Source organism: Grampus griseus (genome assembly GCF_964374135.1).
Source record: "Grampus griseus genome assembly, chromosome: 17".
NCBI lineage: Eukaryota > Metazoa > Chordata > Mammalia > Artiodactyla > Delphinidae > Grampus > Grampus griseus.
The window spans coordinates 70,281,104-70,296,101 of NC_139011.1; the positions used below are offsets into that span (position 1 = coordinate 70,281,104).

General features: G+C 38.9%; 1 protein-coding gene across 1 annotated transcript in view; it reads left to right on the plus strand.

Annotated features, from left to right (window-relative positions):
• Positions 1-10,498, plus strand: part of ARMC1 (armadillo repeat containing 1) — a 34,505-nt gene extending 24,007 nt beyond the window's left edge. The window contains exons 5-7 of the mRNA XM_082675156.1: positions 7,256-7,372; positions 7,459-7,533; positions 8,307-10,498. Of these exons, the coding sequence (XP_082531282.1) occupies positions 7,256-7,372; positions 7,459-7,533; positions 8,307-8,498 (384 nt within the window). The 3' untranslated portion in view covers positions 8,499-10,498. The remainder of the gene's footprint in view (positions 1-7,255; positions 7,373-7,458; positions 7,534-8,306) is intronic.
• The last annotated feature ends 4,500 nt before the right edge of the window (positions 10,499-14,998 follow it).

Sequence of the window (14,998 nt, forward strand, 5' to 3'; positions counted from 1 at the left end):
ATATCCTCTTTTATTCCTGCTCTTAGTAATTTGAGTCTTCTTCCTCTCTTTTCTTGGTCAGTCTAGCTAAAGCTTTATCAATTTTGTTGCTCTTTCCAAAGAACCAAATTGTATTTTCATCGATTTTTCTATCCATCCCTCCCCCATTCTGTATTTCTTTTTTTCCCCTGCTCTAATCTTTATTATTTCCTTCCTTCCATTTGCTTTGGGTTTAGTTTGCTCTTCTTTTTCTTGTTTCTTTTTAATTTTTTTTTGGCTGTGTTGGGTCTTTGTAACTGTGCATGGGCTTTCTCTAGTTGCAGCAAGCAGGCTTCTCATTGCGGTGGCTTCTCTTGTTGCAGAGCACGGGCTCTAGGCACATGGGCTCATGGGCTGAGTAGTCGTGGATCGCAGGCTCTAGAGCGCAGGCTCAGTAGTTGTGGCGCACGGGCTTAGTTGCTCCGTGGCATGTGGGTTCTTCCCGGACCAGGGCTCGAACCCGTGTTCCCTGCATTGGCAGGCAGATTCTTAACCACTGTGCCATCAGGGAAGCCCTTTTTTCTTGTTTCTTAAATGGAATATTAGGTAATTGGTTTGAGATTTTCTTCTACTTTAATGTAGTTATTATAGCTATAAATTCCCCTCTAAGCACTACTGTCTCTCTGCATACCATCAGATTTGGTATGTAGTTTTTCATTTCATTCATCTGAAAGTATTTTCTAATTTTTTTGGTGATTTCTTGTTTGACCCATTGGTTGTTTAGGAGTTTGTTGTTTAATTTCCGTATATTCATAAATTTCCCAAATTTCCTTCTGTTAACCGATTTCTGATCTCATTTCATATGCATGATTTCAATCCTTTTACACTTGTTGGGGCTTGTCTTGTGGCCTAAAGATCTATCCTGGCGAATGTTCCATGTGCACTTGAGAATGTATATACCTTTGTGTTCTACAAGTGTCTGTTAGGTTTAGTTGGTTTACAGTGTTAAGTCGTCTTCTTCCTTGTTGATCTTCTGTTCAGCTGTTCTATCCATTTTTGAAAATCAGATGGGCTTCCATGGTGGCGCAGTGGTTAAGAATCCTCCTGCCAATGCAGGGGACACGGGTTCAAGCCCTGCTCTGGGAAGATCCCACATGCTGCAGAGCAACTAAGCCCCTGTGCCACAACTACTGAGCCTGTGCTCTAGAGCCCGCGAACCACAACTACTGAGCTTGCATACCACAACTACTAAAGCCCGTGCGCCTAGAGCCCGTGCTCTGCAACAAGAGAAGCCACCGCAGTGAGAAGCCCGTGCACCGCAACTAAGAGCAGACCCCGCTCGCTGCAACTAGAGAAAGCCCGCACACAGCAATGAAGACCCTATGCAGCCAAAAAAATAAATAAATTAATTAATTAAAAAAAAAAGTCAGATGGATATTGAAGTCTCTAACTCTTTGAGTTTTGTGTATCTGGAAAAGTCCTTATTGTATTTTTCTTTTGAAAGATATTTTTATGTGTATAGAACTCTAGATGACAGTTCATTTTCTTAGCATACTTTATGAATATTGTCCCACTGTTTTCTCCCTTATATTGTTTCTATTCAGAATTCTGTCATTCTTTTTTTTGTTCTTCTATGTGTAATGTATCTTACTTTTTCCCTCTGCCTGTTTTAATAGTTTCTCTTTTATTATTGCTTTTGATCAGTTTATTTATGATGTGCCTTGGTATTATTTTCTTCATGTTTATTCAGCTTCTTGGATCTCTGGGTTTATAGTTTGCAGCAAATTTGGGCAGTTTTTTCCATTATTTTTTCAAGTACTTTTTCTGTCTTTCAGGGATTCCTGTGGCATATTCAACCATGTGAAGTTGTCCCATTGCTCACTGATACTCTGTTAATTTCATTTTCATTCTTTTTTTCTTTTTCATATTGGATGGTTTCTGTTGCTATATTTGCTAAATTTTTCTTCTACCGGTATTTACTTTGCTGTTAATCTCAACCAGTGTTTTTTTTCACCATAGACATTATTTTATTTATCTATAGAAGTTTGATTTGAGCCTTTTTTATATCTCCTTAACAGTTTATACTTTGTCTACTTGAACATACAGCATATGGTTAGGATAACTGTTTAATGTCTTCGTCAACTAATTCAGTCATCTGTGTTATTTTTGAGTGTGTTTCTGTAGGTTGATTTTTCTAGTTATAGGTTGTATTTTCTTCTTTGCACGCCTCATAATTTTTGATTGGATGCCAGATGTTACAAATTTTACATATTGGGATACCGCATGTATTTGTATGCAAAGCCTTTAAATATTCTTGAATTCTGTTCTGGATCAGTTAGGTTACTTGCAAACATTAGATGTTTTTGAGTCTTGCCTTTAAGCTCTGGTAGGCAGACTACAGCACCGTTTAACCTAGGGATAATTTTACTACACTACTGAGGCCATACTCTTCTGGGTTCTCTGTCTATGCCCTGTGTATATCAGTTTTCTCTGCTCTGGCTGATGGGGACAGGAAGTGTTCCCAGCCCTGTGTGAGTACACAGGATGGTTCCTTCTATTCCCTTCCAGCCTGGTTGTTTCCTCACATTCGTGCACCCTTCATCACTCAGCTGAAAACCAGAGGGGAACCCATTGCCGAACTCTGGTGTGTGTCTTCTCTCTGCGGGGCCCCCTTTGTGCAACTGTGTCCTCTCCTGCTCTGTGCTATGAATTATAGTTGCCTTGACCTCCCTGAATTTTCAACTTTGTGTCCTCAACTTGGGGAGACTGCTGGTTCTGCTTGGCTTCCTGCTTTGTGAGTTGCAGCCTAAAAATTTTCCAGGCAATCCGCTGCTGTGCTGGTGAGCCTCACTTCATTTGCTCTCCTTCTTTCGGGGGCGTCTGCTTTCCAACACCTGGAAATCACTGTTTTATTCATTTTATTTTGTCTGTATTTTTAGTTGTTTAAGCCTTGAGGGTAAATCTGGTCCCTGTTACTCCATCTTGACTGGAATTGCAGGTCTCCCTGAAGTTATCTTGAGCAGTGATAAGTTATATACCTTCACATATTGAGGGGTGGCAACTGGTGGATTACCACTTATCTCTTTAGCTGTGCCAGGTAGGTTACATTGGATTATCCACAGCTTTTTCTAGTTGTGGTATTGGGGCACCTAGCCCTCAGGATTTAGGATTCAGTAAACAGGGGTTGGGGAAAACTTTTCATATGCATATCATCCATGACATTGCCAAGTAAGTTAACAACTATCTTATCAAAACTGGGGCCACAAGATCCCAAAAAGTTTCTAGAAAGCAGGTTCTGGTAAATGTAAATTAATTGAATGAAAGATATTAAGATGTATAAATTGTCATCAGTACCATTTGTTTAATGTTAATGAAAACAGTACAGTTCCTTTTTAAAGCTAGCAGAAACCAAATAATAAAACCCAACAAAGCTCACACACACAAAAATATAGGCCACATAGGGGGTTTCCCTCGTTGCTCAGTGGTTAAGAATCCGCCTGCCAGTGCAGGGGACACAGGTTCGAGCCCTGGTCTGGGAAGATCCCACATGCCGCGGAGCAGCTAAGCCTGTGTGCCACAACTACTGAGCCTGCACTCTAGAGCCTGCGAGCCACAACTACTGAGCCCACGCACCACAACTACTGAAGCCCACACGCCTAGAGCCCATGCTCTGCAACAAGAGAAGCCACCGCAATGAGAAGCCCGTGCACTGCAATGAAGAGTAGCCCCCGCAACTAGAGAAAGCCCGTGTGCAGCAACGAAGACCCAGTGCAGCCAAAAGTAAATAAATAAATAAATATATTAAAAAATATATATATAGGCCACTATATCTTAAAAATGTAATTGCTAAAATCCAAAAAAAAAAAAATAGGCAGGTTAACTCTGAAACTGTACTGTAATGTTTTGGCGGCATAACCTGGCACCTAGTATGTGCCAGGCACTATTTTAGGCACCAGGGATACAGCGGTGACCAAAATAAGCAAAAGTTCTCATAAATCCTATGTTTGACTTCATTAAGCTAATCTCATAGTTGGAGGAGACCGTCAACAAGTCAAGTTTTATAGTATAGTAGACGTGGTAAGTTCCATGGACAGAAATAAAGGGAAGGTAGCTAGGGATCGCTAAGGGGTGGGATGGTGGATTATAGTTTTAAATAGGATGGTTTAAAAATCCTCTTGGAGAAACTGACATTTAGCCAAAACTTAGGAGTGAGCCAGTGGATATCTGTGGAAGAGTGTGTGTTCCCAAGAAAGGGAGCCATGAATGTCAAGCCTTCACACATAGACAACTAAGAAGATACCTAAGAGTAATAAAAGGATGTGGAAGAAATTGCTTTAGGAAAGAGCTCTAGTTTAACAGTAAAGTTTTTGCTTTGTCAAATGTATTCTTAAAACGTAAAAACAAGTAGGAAAATATTTGTAATGAATAATTGACATCAGGTTAGTGGCCTTATTACCGTGTGTAAAATAGGTAGCTAGTGGGAACCTGCTGCATAGCACAGGAAGCTCAGCTCGGTGCTCTGTGATCCACCTAGATGGGTGGGATGGGGGGAGAGGGTGGGAGGGAGGTCCAAGAGGGAGGGGATATATGTATACATAGAGCTGCTTCACTTCGTTGTACAGCAGAAACTAACACAACATTGTAAAGCAGCTATACTCCAGTTAAAAAGAATAAAAATTAAAAATATATATTAAAAAAATCAACAAAAGAAAATCCAACAGGAAAATGGGAAATTCCTGGAAGAGATGTAATTTCCAGTAAATAGTATCAGCTAACATTTATTGCAGTACTTGCAGGTAACTTTCTGGTGTGTTAACTCATTTATTTTTCTTAAAACTATAAGGTCTACTTATAGTCCCAGTTTACAGATGAGGAGACAGAAGCACACCAAATTTAAATAGATTCCTGGTGTAGTAGAAGTGGTAAGTGAAGGACATGGGATTTGAATCTAGGCAGCGTGGGTCTAGCTGCAGAACCCTGCTCTTAACTGCTGCTTTGGACAGCTACGCAGGGAAACGTGTCTACTCTCACTAGTAATGAAAGCAGTGTACATTATTTTAGTGTATGTATCAAGGCTTTTAGAAAGATATTCCTGATTTTGGATTGTCACAAGCATTTTTCCCTTTGCTTTATTTTCTCAGCTGCAAATCATGCTACTATGGAGTCTTCAGAAATTGGAGAGAGGCTACTATCTACATCTTTCGAATTGATACACATACACTCTCTCTCCCCCTCCCCCTCTTCCTCCCGCCCTCCCCCTCCCTCTTCCTCTTCCTTCCTCCCCCTCCCCTCCCCTTCTCTCTCTCTTCTCTACCCCCGCCCCGACCCTTCTCCTAGCAATTGCCAGGCAGTTAAGTTTGACCCATCAACCTCCTTGCCCAATTCCTAATTTTATCTGCTTATGATTCTTAAAACCTAATCTTGACCTTCTATCCCTATCAAGAAGTTACTCATCCTTTGTAGCTAATTCTTGATCTGTTTGCTCTGTTGAAGATCTCATGTTTACATCTTGGAATTGGACACCCCCGTTTACCTGTTGCAAATGTGTTAATTTGTGTTAAAATAAAGATGAATTGGCATCATGGGTCTGGTTTTTCACTGTCACACATAGTTGGAATTTAATGTCAGACTCTTGTGATAAACCAGGAAAGTTGCTTAACGTTTATATTTTTTGGTTTCCTCACATTTAAAATAAGGAAACAGATTAGACTGGTAGTATCCTAACTTTCATGTTGTATATGCTCTGTAAACTTTCGTTCACTGTTAAGTTTACCTGGTGTTGAATATGTGGAAGAGAGAAACATGGACCTTTTGGGCACTAATCCACCAAAGGCGCTTTGCAGAAGGGACAGTGCAGTACATGAGCCCCGTGCGCTGCCATGCACCACTGTATGCGAGACCCTTGCCTGAATAGTGTTGAAACGCAGAAGTGGAAAAATAGTTTAAGTAGGAGATAAACAATGATGTGAGTTGTTTTGAAGGTTGTGGGAATAAGTTTGAAGACTGATTTTATTCAATAGAAAAGAATGAATCAGGTAATTGAAGGCAGTGCTTCCTAGGCTATGACCCAGAGACTTGGTGTCCTTTGCTGATTCCTGTCCCCTCAGAAGTACTGAATCGGAGTCTGGTCTCAATACAGAAACAGGATAATTTAGAGATGTTGATTTGATGTATGGGTTGGAGGAGGGAGGGAGGGATGGGGAGAACTGCAGTTACTTTTTAATTCATTTTCTCTTTGGATCTTGTGTTTAAGATGACCACTTGTTATCCACGTGGATGTGTTTGTAGACAGATGAAAATAAAGTCATATTGGAGGTAGACATCTGTGCTTCTACATGGTAGTGATGGTTGAAGTGATCTGAATAGTTTACTGAGGGATGAAGTAGAAAGAAAATCACTTAGTTTTAGCACTGGACCTTGGAGATAAAATGAGAGATGAAATACTCAGTGGTGTAAGCAGAACACCAGGGTAGTGTATTATTAAGTCAAAGAAGCATTGAAGGGCGTATGTTATATTGTGTTGTCAAGAGGAAAATGAGAACCAAAAAGTGGATATTGATAACCCTTGAGAATGCAGTGGTAACCACTGAGAATGCCATGAATGAGGGATGCGGTGATATAAATACCAAGTGATTTAAAAAATAGTGACTCATACACTGAATGCTCACTAATTCTAACTTCAGTCTGTTAGAATTTATCCCTGGAGGTTTTTAAGCTAGAGCAGGGGTCAGTAAACCCTTTCTTTAAAGGGCTGGATAGTAAACACTTCAGGTTTTGCAGGCATATGGTTTCTGTTATGACTACTAACTCTGCTAGAGGGTGAAACTAGACTTGGACAATATGTAAGCAGATAGGTGTGGGTGTTTCCAATAAAACTTTATTTACAAAAACAGCTGTTGGACCGTAGTTTGCCTACCCTTGAGCTTGAGGAAACTGCTTTTCAGCATGTTTTCTGTATTATTCTTCCATTCTGTTTGGTTTAAGATTTAAATTAACATTGGCAAATTTATTTCTGATTAAAATGATTAAAATTAAATATTAGTAATGAAGCTTGAAAAAAATCTAGCAGGAATTACTATTTTGTTGGATCTTATAAATTTTCATAAACTTGACTAAGCACCACCCTTTCTGTGCCCTCAAGTATGTGATTGTAGAATTGAAAAAGGGACATTAGCTTTCCCTTGCCCTGTGTTCCCTCCTTTCCCCCAAATATAAAGACTAGTTCAGTGTTGTTTGATTTGATTTATTCCCTTATTATTTTGCTAGTTTTAATAACAATTTGCTTTTACTTTTTCAGACTCGGAGAAACCTGTGTGAAGAAGCTTTGTTAAAAATTAAAGGCGTTATTAGCTTTACTTTTCAAATGGCTGTTCAAAGATGTGTGGTGCGAATCCGTTCGGATCTGAAAGCAGAGGTTGGTATTTTAAATGGCTAAATATGCTTGAGGTTACGGGTAAACACATCGGTGTTCAAAATTGTTGTCTTTCTGTCCTGGCCTAGGCTTTGGCATCAGCGATAGCATCAACCAAGGTGATGAAGGCTCAGCAAGTCGTGAAAAGCGAAAGTGGAGAAGAGGTAAAAGCTCGATTTAGCTTGCTTTATGCTTGACTCCCTCTTGATTATCCCTCGTGGCCAGCAGATTGCTAGTATTTCTAGACTAACAGCTGCTGAGTATATAGCGATGTGGCTGAGTCAGATTATCCTAATGTTTCTTGGTTAACAGTTAACACTTCTAGAAATACAGAGAGATCTTTGGTGGATTTCAGAATCTCTCAGACTCTGTTCTTGATGTCAGTGGAGATGTCTTGCTGATTTTATTTGGAAATAAAGGATATGTGGTTTCCTTGCATTGGTTTTTAAATACTTTCTAACCCTTAATTGGTCTTGCCGGTCCAAAAATAAAGATCCGGTCCCATCGTTGGGCAGGTATATATAGTGATAATCTCTGCATCTTGCTACTCTTTCCACTGGCTTTGTGATAGGGAAGAGGAATCTGTATGGCTTTAGCTCATTTGAGTTTCCACAGAAAGGAGGTTCATTGGCCCTTCAGGGCCCCATAGCAGCCGGTTGCTTGTTTTTGTCGTCTTTAAATAGAGGTTGAACATTTATTCCTGGAGCCTCAGGAGAAAAGCATCAGAATTTTCACGTCTACTTCTTCCTTCTGTGCTTACACAGTGCTCAACAATTGGGCCTACCTTCATAGAAGAGGATACTTTTTAAAGGAATATAACCTCTGAGAATAAATATGGTGATGAGAATGAGAAGTAAAGTTGACTTTTAACGTTTGACATGTACCTATATCAATTAGGTTGACTTTGTAACAACTCTTAACGTGCTCTCTGCATCAGATGCTGGTCCCGTTCCAAGACACGCCTGTGGAAGTAGAACAGAACACAGAGCTGCCCGACTACCTGCCTGAGGACGAGAGTCCCACAAAGGAGCAGGACAAAGCAGTGTCCCGGGTGGGCTCACACCCAGAGGGTGGAGCTAGCTGGCTGAGCACAGCTGCAAACTTTTTATCCAGATCGTTTTACTGGTGACTTCAGTTTGGGGCTCAAGGACTGTGTAAACGAACAAGGGGCCAGTTTTCCATTGTTGTGGTGAACTGTCAAGTGCAATTTGCAATAAGTTATCATGAAAAGTTTCTAGATTACATGATTAAGAATGCTGCATTTTACTGGACATTTTACCCCACTAAGTGGTAAAAAGGACAGGCTACAGGTGGAATTGCTTTGTTTATGAAGGTGTTTTGGTTTTGTTTTCCTTTGTTTAAATTGCCTCACTTTTTAAAAAACATGGGTCCACCGTTAAACCAAACATGTATTTGTGCAGCTTTACATTTTATTTTACACAAAGCACGTGATTAGGAAAACTTGTTTTCTCAAGCCTCAGGACCTATCTGAAGAGAAGATTTTTTTGTTTTTTTGTTTTTTAGCTCAAGTTGTGCATGAATTACTGAACACTTTGCCTTTTCTCATGAGAAATACTTGCTTTGGTACTCTTTCTTTCTCATGAAAAGATACTTGCTTTGAAAGCATTTCTCATAATTCCCCTTTTGTGCCTTTTTTATTTTGCCAACCATGTTTATAGAAAGGACGTCACTAGTGACATTTTGTGAATTAAAACATATTCACTGCAACGTAACAGACCCCTAAAAATACAACTCTACAAAAACTTGGCAGTCTTAGTTGTTATAATTTTTAAAAGATTAACACAAAATCAGTCGAGAAGGAAACATGTATATCAGCAAAGTGTTATTGGAGACCATTTGAATGTGACCAAATGTGGTTCTAGTTGACTGCTGTTCAGTTTGGTTTATATCAGCTCTTGAGAATTATGTCCACCCTAATATTGGGAGTGACTGTAAATGGTCTCTAGGCCTTACTTTGTGATTACACACTATCCCCTGCTAAGAAGAAGAAGAAAAAAAGTAGTAAAGAACTGACAAACTTGAAAAAAGAAAACAAAAATGGAACGCCTATAATGCCATAGTGCTATTTGGTAGAGTCTGACCTTAAAACGTGAATTACTTGGCAGATGCCTATTCAGTAGGTGTTTCCTTGTATTGCTTTTTGTAAATTTATTACGAACATGCAGTCATATTGAATGAAAAGGAAAAAAGACTCAAATTATTGCTTATAAAGAAAGAAAGCCAGCATTTGTCCGTCCACTTAAACTTTCTGCCAGAAAAAAACAGGACTTCAGCAAAGGTAAGATAAATAAATATAAATATATATACATATATATTTTTGGTATAGATTTAAGAGCTAATTACATATATGTAATGCTTTATTAAATTTCTGAAATATTTGGCAACAAAAAATTTTCTTTTGGAAATCCAACTAACTCCAGATAAAGTTTAATGCTAATATGATTAAAAACTAATAGGAGGAAATCGAAAACTTTTTTCGTCAACATGTAGAGCTGCTATTTAACTCCTTGGAGAATGTGAAGTGAAAATTGGACCCTGGAGGGTTTCCTTGCATTTTCATTGCTTCTCTTTTAGAGAAAACTAAAAGCATCCAGTGCCACTGGAGAAGAATTATTGTAAAATAGTTCGCCAGCCAGAATCTTGAGTTCAAGAACATTGTGACCTTATAGAGGGAGGGGTGTTGAGGGTATGGAGAGTAATATTTTTTCACCTGGCCTCTGACTCAGGTGATGCGCACAACTGAAAATATAAGCTTTCAGGGCATGTATTGCTTTAAATGCATAGTACAACTTGCTGCCAGACCAGATGTGTTGAAAACAAAACAAAACAAACCCACCTCCTTTCTATAGCCATTGAAACAAAGTTTACTGTTCTAACAGGTTTGTATTTTATTTTGCATTGCCACACATCTGCTTATTTAAAAAACGACATCCTTTTGATAGTAATTGTTCAGCACAAGTAGGTATTACAGCTTGATGTTTGTGTGTTCTAATTCTCAGTGTTCTTTGATTCCAGGTCTTATATATAGAGCAGTTAAGGCAACTGTAACAGCATTTTTTGAAATATATTGTAAAATAATAAAAGGTAACATAATTAAAATTGAATGGATATTGCATTTTTGTGGTATAAGCATTACTGATTTCGCTAAAGCCTGTTTGTATCCACACTGCCTGGCACCTTCTCCTCACTACCTGCAAGTGTGTTATCCGACTAATTCCCGGGCATCTTCCATTCATCTCCTTCCCAGCACCACACCTGCTTCTTCCTGGGTTTGGATCAGTGCCCCTGTACATATATGCATTGTAATTAGATTAAAATTATATTTACCAGTGTCTGTGCCCTACTTAGCTCTTTGAGAACCGAGAAAGTCTGTAGTAGTACCTGGCTCGTATTTAATGCTCAAATATTTTTTTAAGAGAATGAACAAAGAAATTTTTTTTTTTTAATCAGTAAAAAATAAATGGAGGGTACTATTTAACTCGTTGGGCAAATAGGAAAAATTTCAGGCTGTATTTTTTTTCTTTTCTGGCATGTTTATTTCTGGCTGATTAATGCTAGGCAAATTCCCCTATTTATTTTGTCATTTGGTTTTTATTTTTTCAAAAAGCAGGAGAAAGGGGTATAATGCTCCATTGAATGAAGTTAAAATTAACTTATAATATCCTGATTCTTACAGAATTATTTTAGGAGAATATTACATATATATATTACTGGTACAAGTATAAGATGGAATTATTGTTACTGGAAGTTTGAAATGATTTTCTTCTTGTCTTTGATTCTCAAGCAAGACACTGTGCCTTTCTAGTCACACTTTATGTGACTTATCTTTCTGTACCCAGTCAGAGGGATTTTTTCTTTGAGGCTAAGTCCTCAACTATTTGATTTTTGTCTAAATGTTGACCCTTGAAGAACTCATCTCTTGTCTTCATTTACCTCTGTGTAGATACCTTCTAAATCTCCATTTACTGTCATCTTTGAGAGTTCCCCTCTCCTTTGCTGTACCTGTCAAGTGTAAAGTCTGTGAATTTTTATTTCTCTTAGAACTGAGGTCGTGCAATAAATTTCACAAAAACTAATTCTGTGCCAGGCATTGTGCTAAGTGCTTTCCAAATATTTGTTCATTTAATCCTTAACAACTGTGAGGTAGGTACTGTTACGTCTCCATTTTATAGATGGGGGAAAATGAGACAGAAGTTAAGTAATTCATTAGTCCCAGGTCGCAGAACTAATAAGTGGTGAAGCCAGGACTAGACTGCATGGCCTGGCCTAGTTCCCGGCCTCCGCCTCTCACGGGCAGCCTGCGTCGTCCTGGGTCCCCTGCTGAGCCCTCCCGTCTCCCACCACCAGCGTTCCAGTCCAGTGACTTCACCCGGGTGTCTGTTAGCAATCCAGAACTCTGTCTGGAGGCCAGAAGAGGTAGGTACGTGAAACAAGTGAGTCTGTTTAGGCCACAACCTAGGAAAACATGGAGAGTGCCCAGCCTGTCTAAAGAGGGAAACCACGTCTTCCTCACATGTACTGTGGGCTTTTAACAATCAGAGCTTCTGGACTTGGTTGCTTTTCCAGACCCTTAAAACGCTACCTGAGCCACAAGAAACATGCCTGTGGCCAGAAATTGGCTACTTTTACTTGTAGAGTAGCCACATTCTGATGTGTCAGATTAATCTTAACAGTACCTTGGTCGTTTTTCTGCTTTAATGTCAACAAAGGCCTATGGATTAGTTTGCACTGCTCTGTCCAGCACTAAAAATGCCGTGAGAGCTTAGCCCCCAACCTAATCTTTCATACGTTCTGCAGCATTACTACAGCCTTTCTATATGTGAGGCACAGTTGTGTATCTCGTTTCAAAAACAGTCTTTTTTAGAAATATGAAATGGATACCTAGAATTTTAATCAGTGCAATAAAGTTTGTAAAACTCTTAATTTAAAAGTCTGCTTTATTTAGGCTTGCCTGTGTATTATAACCTAAATATTCTGTATTCAGCCTGCCCTCTAGATTTGCTCATATTCTTTCTTATCTAGAATTTCCTCCTTTACACTCTCATCTCCTTTAAAACATTTTCCTATGAAAATTATAGAAATGCATAAAGAAGATGCAAGTCATCTGTCCATCCTACAAATGGACAATATTGATAACAGTGAATGTTTTGATTTATTTCTCTTGTTTCGATTGGTAGGAAGTATACACTTTGAATTTTTTAACATGTTCAAGATAGGCATCCAGTGATGAGTGACTCTTCCTTTGCACCTTAGTCACCTGGTTCCCCTCACCAGGGACAGCCATTGCTACTAAGTTTGTGTGCCCATCAAGGATGGTCTATAAATTTACCAACTTTTTCATGGTTTTGGTCCCACACAAGTAAGATAACGCCCTGCACCCTACTTTTTTCACTTAAAGTGTCTCTTAGAAATTACTCTAGATCCCTGTATAAAGTAGCTTCCTTCTTTCACAGCTTCACATTGTTAACATTCTAATGTTCCACTGTTTATTTAACCAGTATTTTGATTATAATCCTTTGCTTCTATAAATGTTGCTACTTAAGTATATCTGTAGAATGGATTCCTAGATGTAGAATTGCTACGTCAAAGGCTGTGAGGGCTTTTAATTTAGATAGTTCCTGCTTCCTCAGAAATTATTCCAGTTTCCTGTCTCACCAGCAGGTTATGAGGTTTCCTGCTTTCCTTCATTCTCTCCAACTGTGTTATCTCATATTTAGCCCTTTGTGGTCTAAAAAAATGGATCTCTTATGATTGAGAGGGAGCTTTCTATGTATTTAAGAGCTGTTTATTTTTTTCTGTGAGTTGTCTCTGTCCTTTTTCATTTTTTGATAGGGGGAGAAGGATTTGGTTTTTCTTACTGGACTTACAGAAGTTCTTTAACACGTTAAAGAGATATGCCCATTTCTTTAATAAAAATATTTGCAACTTGCACACTGTACAGAGTATTTCCCACTGCTTTTTATTCAAATCCATTACACCCCTGTGGTCATTTTTCACCCCATGATTCTTTCTTTCTCTTAACTGCTATGGTACTTACTTAGGTTTGGGACCTGTCATTTATGGTCCATTACTTTCCATAAGTATATTACTTCTTATTGAGATCAAGATCTGTAAGGGGAGGGAGTATTTCTTAGGTTTTCTTAGTGTTTGCCACACTATGGAGTGTAATACTGTGTGTGCCGAACATCTGGGGAGTGTTTACGAATGAGTTATGATGGTAAATTAACAATGATGGTAGTATTTCCATGTCGAGGGGATGGGTATTTGGTATTTTGAGTCTTCTCTTGTTTGGATTAATTACTGTACTTCTGGTTTACTGCCACCTGCTTCTTAGTAACATTTAACATTACTTGAGCGTTAACTACATTCCAGGCCATGTACTGGGGCTTTTACTTGTGTAATCTCCTTTAATCACCCCAACGGTCCAGTGAGCTGGGATTTTAGTACTCATTTTACAGAGGAAACTGAAGGTTGAAAATAAAATAACTGGAGTTAAATATAACAAATAAGTGTCAGGTTTGGGGTTTTTTTGTTTTGTTTTGTTTTGTTTTTTGGCTACGCTGCGTGTCATGCAGGATCTTAGTTCCCTGACCAGGGATTGAACCCATGCCCCCTGCAGTGGAAGCATGGAGTCTTAACCATTGGACTGCCAGGGAAGTCCCCAGGTTTGAGATTTAAATCTCAGAGGTCCTCTTAGTGACCAATTAGTTGCCAAAATAATTATATATTTTTATTTTCTACTCTCCTAGCTTTAAGCCTTTAGTGACTTTTATTGTGTCAAATCTAAATTATTATTATGTTCTCAATATTCTCTGTAACCTATCCTGCTCTTCTGATTGATCTGACATTCTTATTTTTAGTTGAATTGACATCTTTACTCGTCAGTAAATGCATTCTTTTCTCAAATGACCAAATTCTATCTATTCTTCAAGGCTATTCCACGGAGGCTTCTCTGCCCACTTGGGCTGTTACCAATCTTTCCTAACCATTTAAACTCTTTCAGCGCTTACCTGGTCTGCTGTACCCTTGACCACTTAGTTGTGTCTTTTGTCTCTTCATTCCTAAGCGTGTTTATTTCGTACGTTACAACAGCATAGGTCACTTTCAAAGCTGTGCTTCCTCTTGCCCTGCCCCCTTCTTATCAAGCCCACCTTGAAGCCTAGCTCCAAGCCTCCTCACTACTGATGGCTTCGGGACTAGCCTGTTTCCCGAGGTTCTTTTCTAATCTATTCTCTTCCGATAAGGACTTTAATGTGAAAATATGAGTTGCGTAAGTATCCATTTTCTCACGTTTAAATATTCCAAGTGGAAGGATAGTTTATTAGGACACAGATATTTCAGATATCCAGTTACGTTTTCAGAAGAAAAAGTAATCTTGTGATTGGTGGGAAAAAAGGGAAAATTTTAGCTTAAGATAAATGCACTAGAAGATTGGTAGGTAAGAAATGGAAAAAGGCAATACATGGAAAATCAGTCACCCTGACCTTACCAATGAATGAAAAAACAGAGTGAAAAGCCTAAGGCAGACTGAAAGAGTTGAGCTAAAAGGCAGGGCTCCGTTTTAGGAGATAACATTTTAAGGGAAAAAGAATCATTACCTCTCCATGT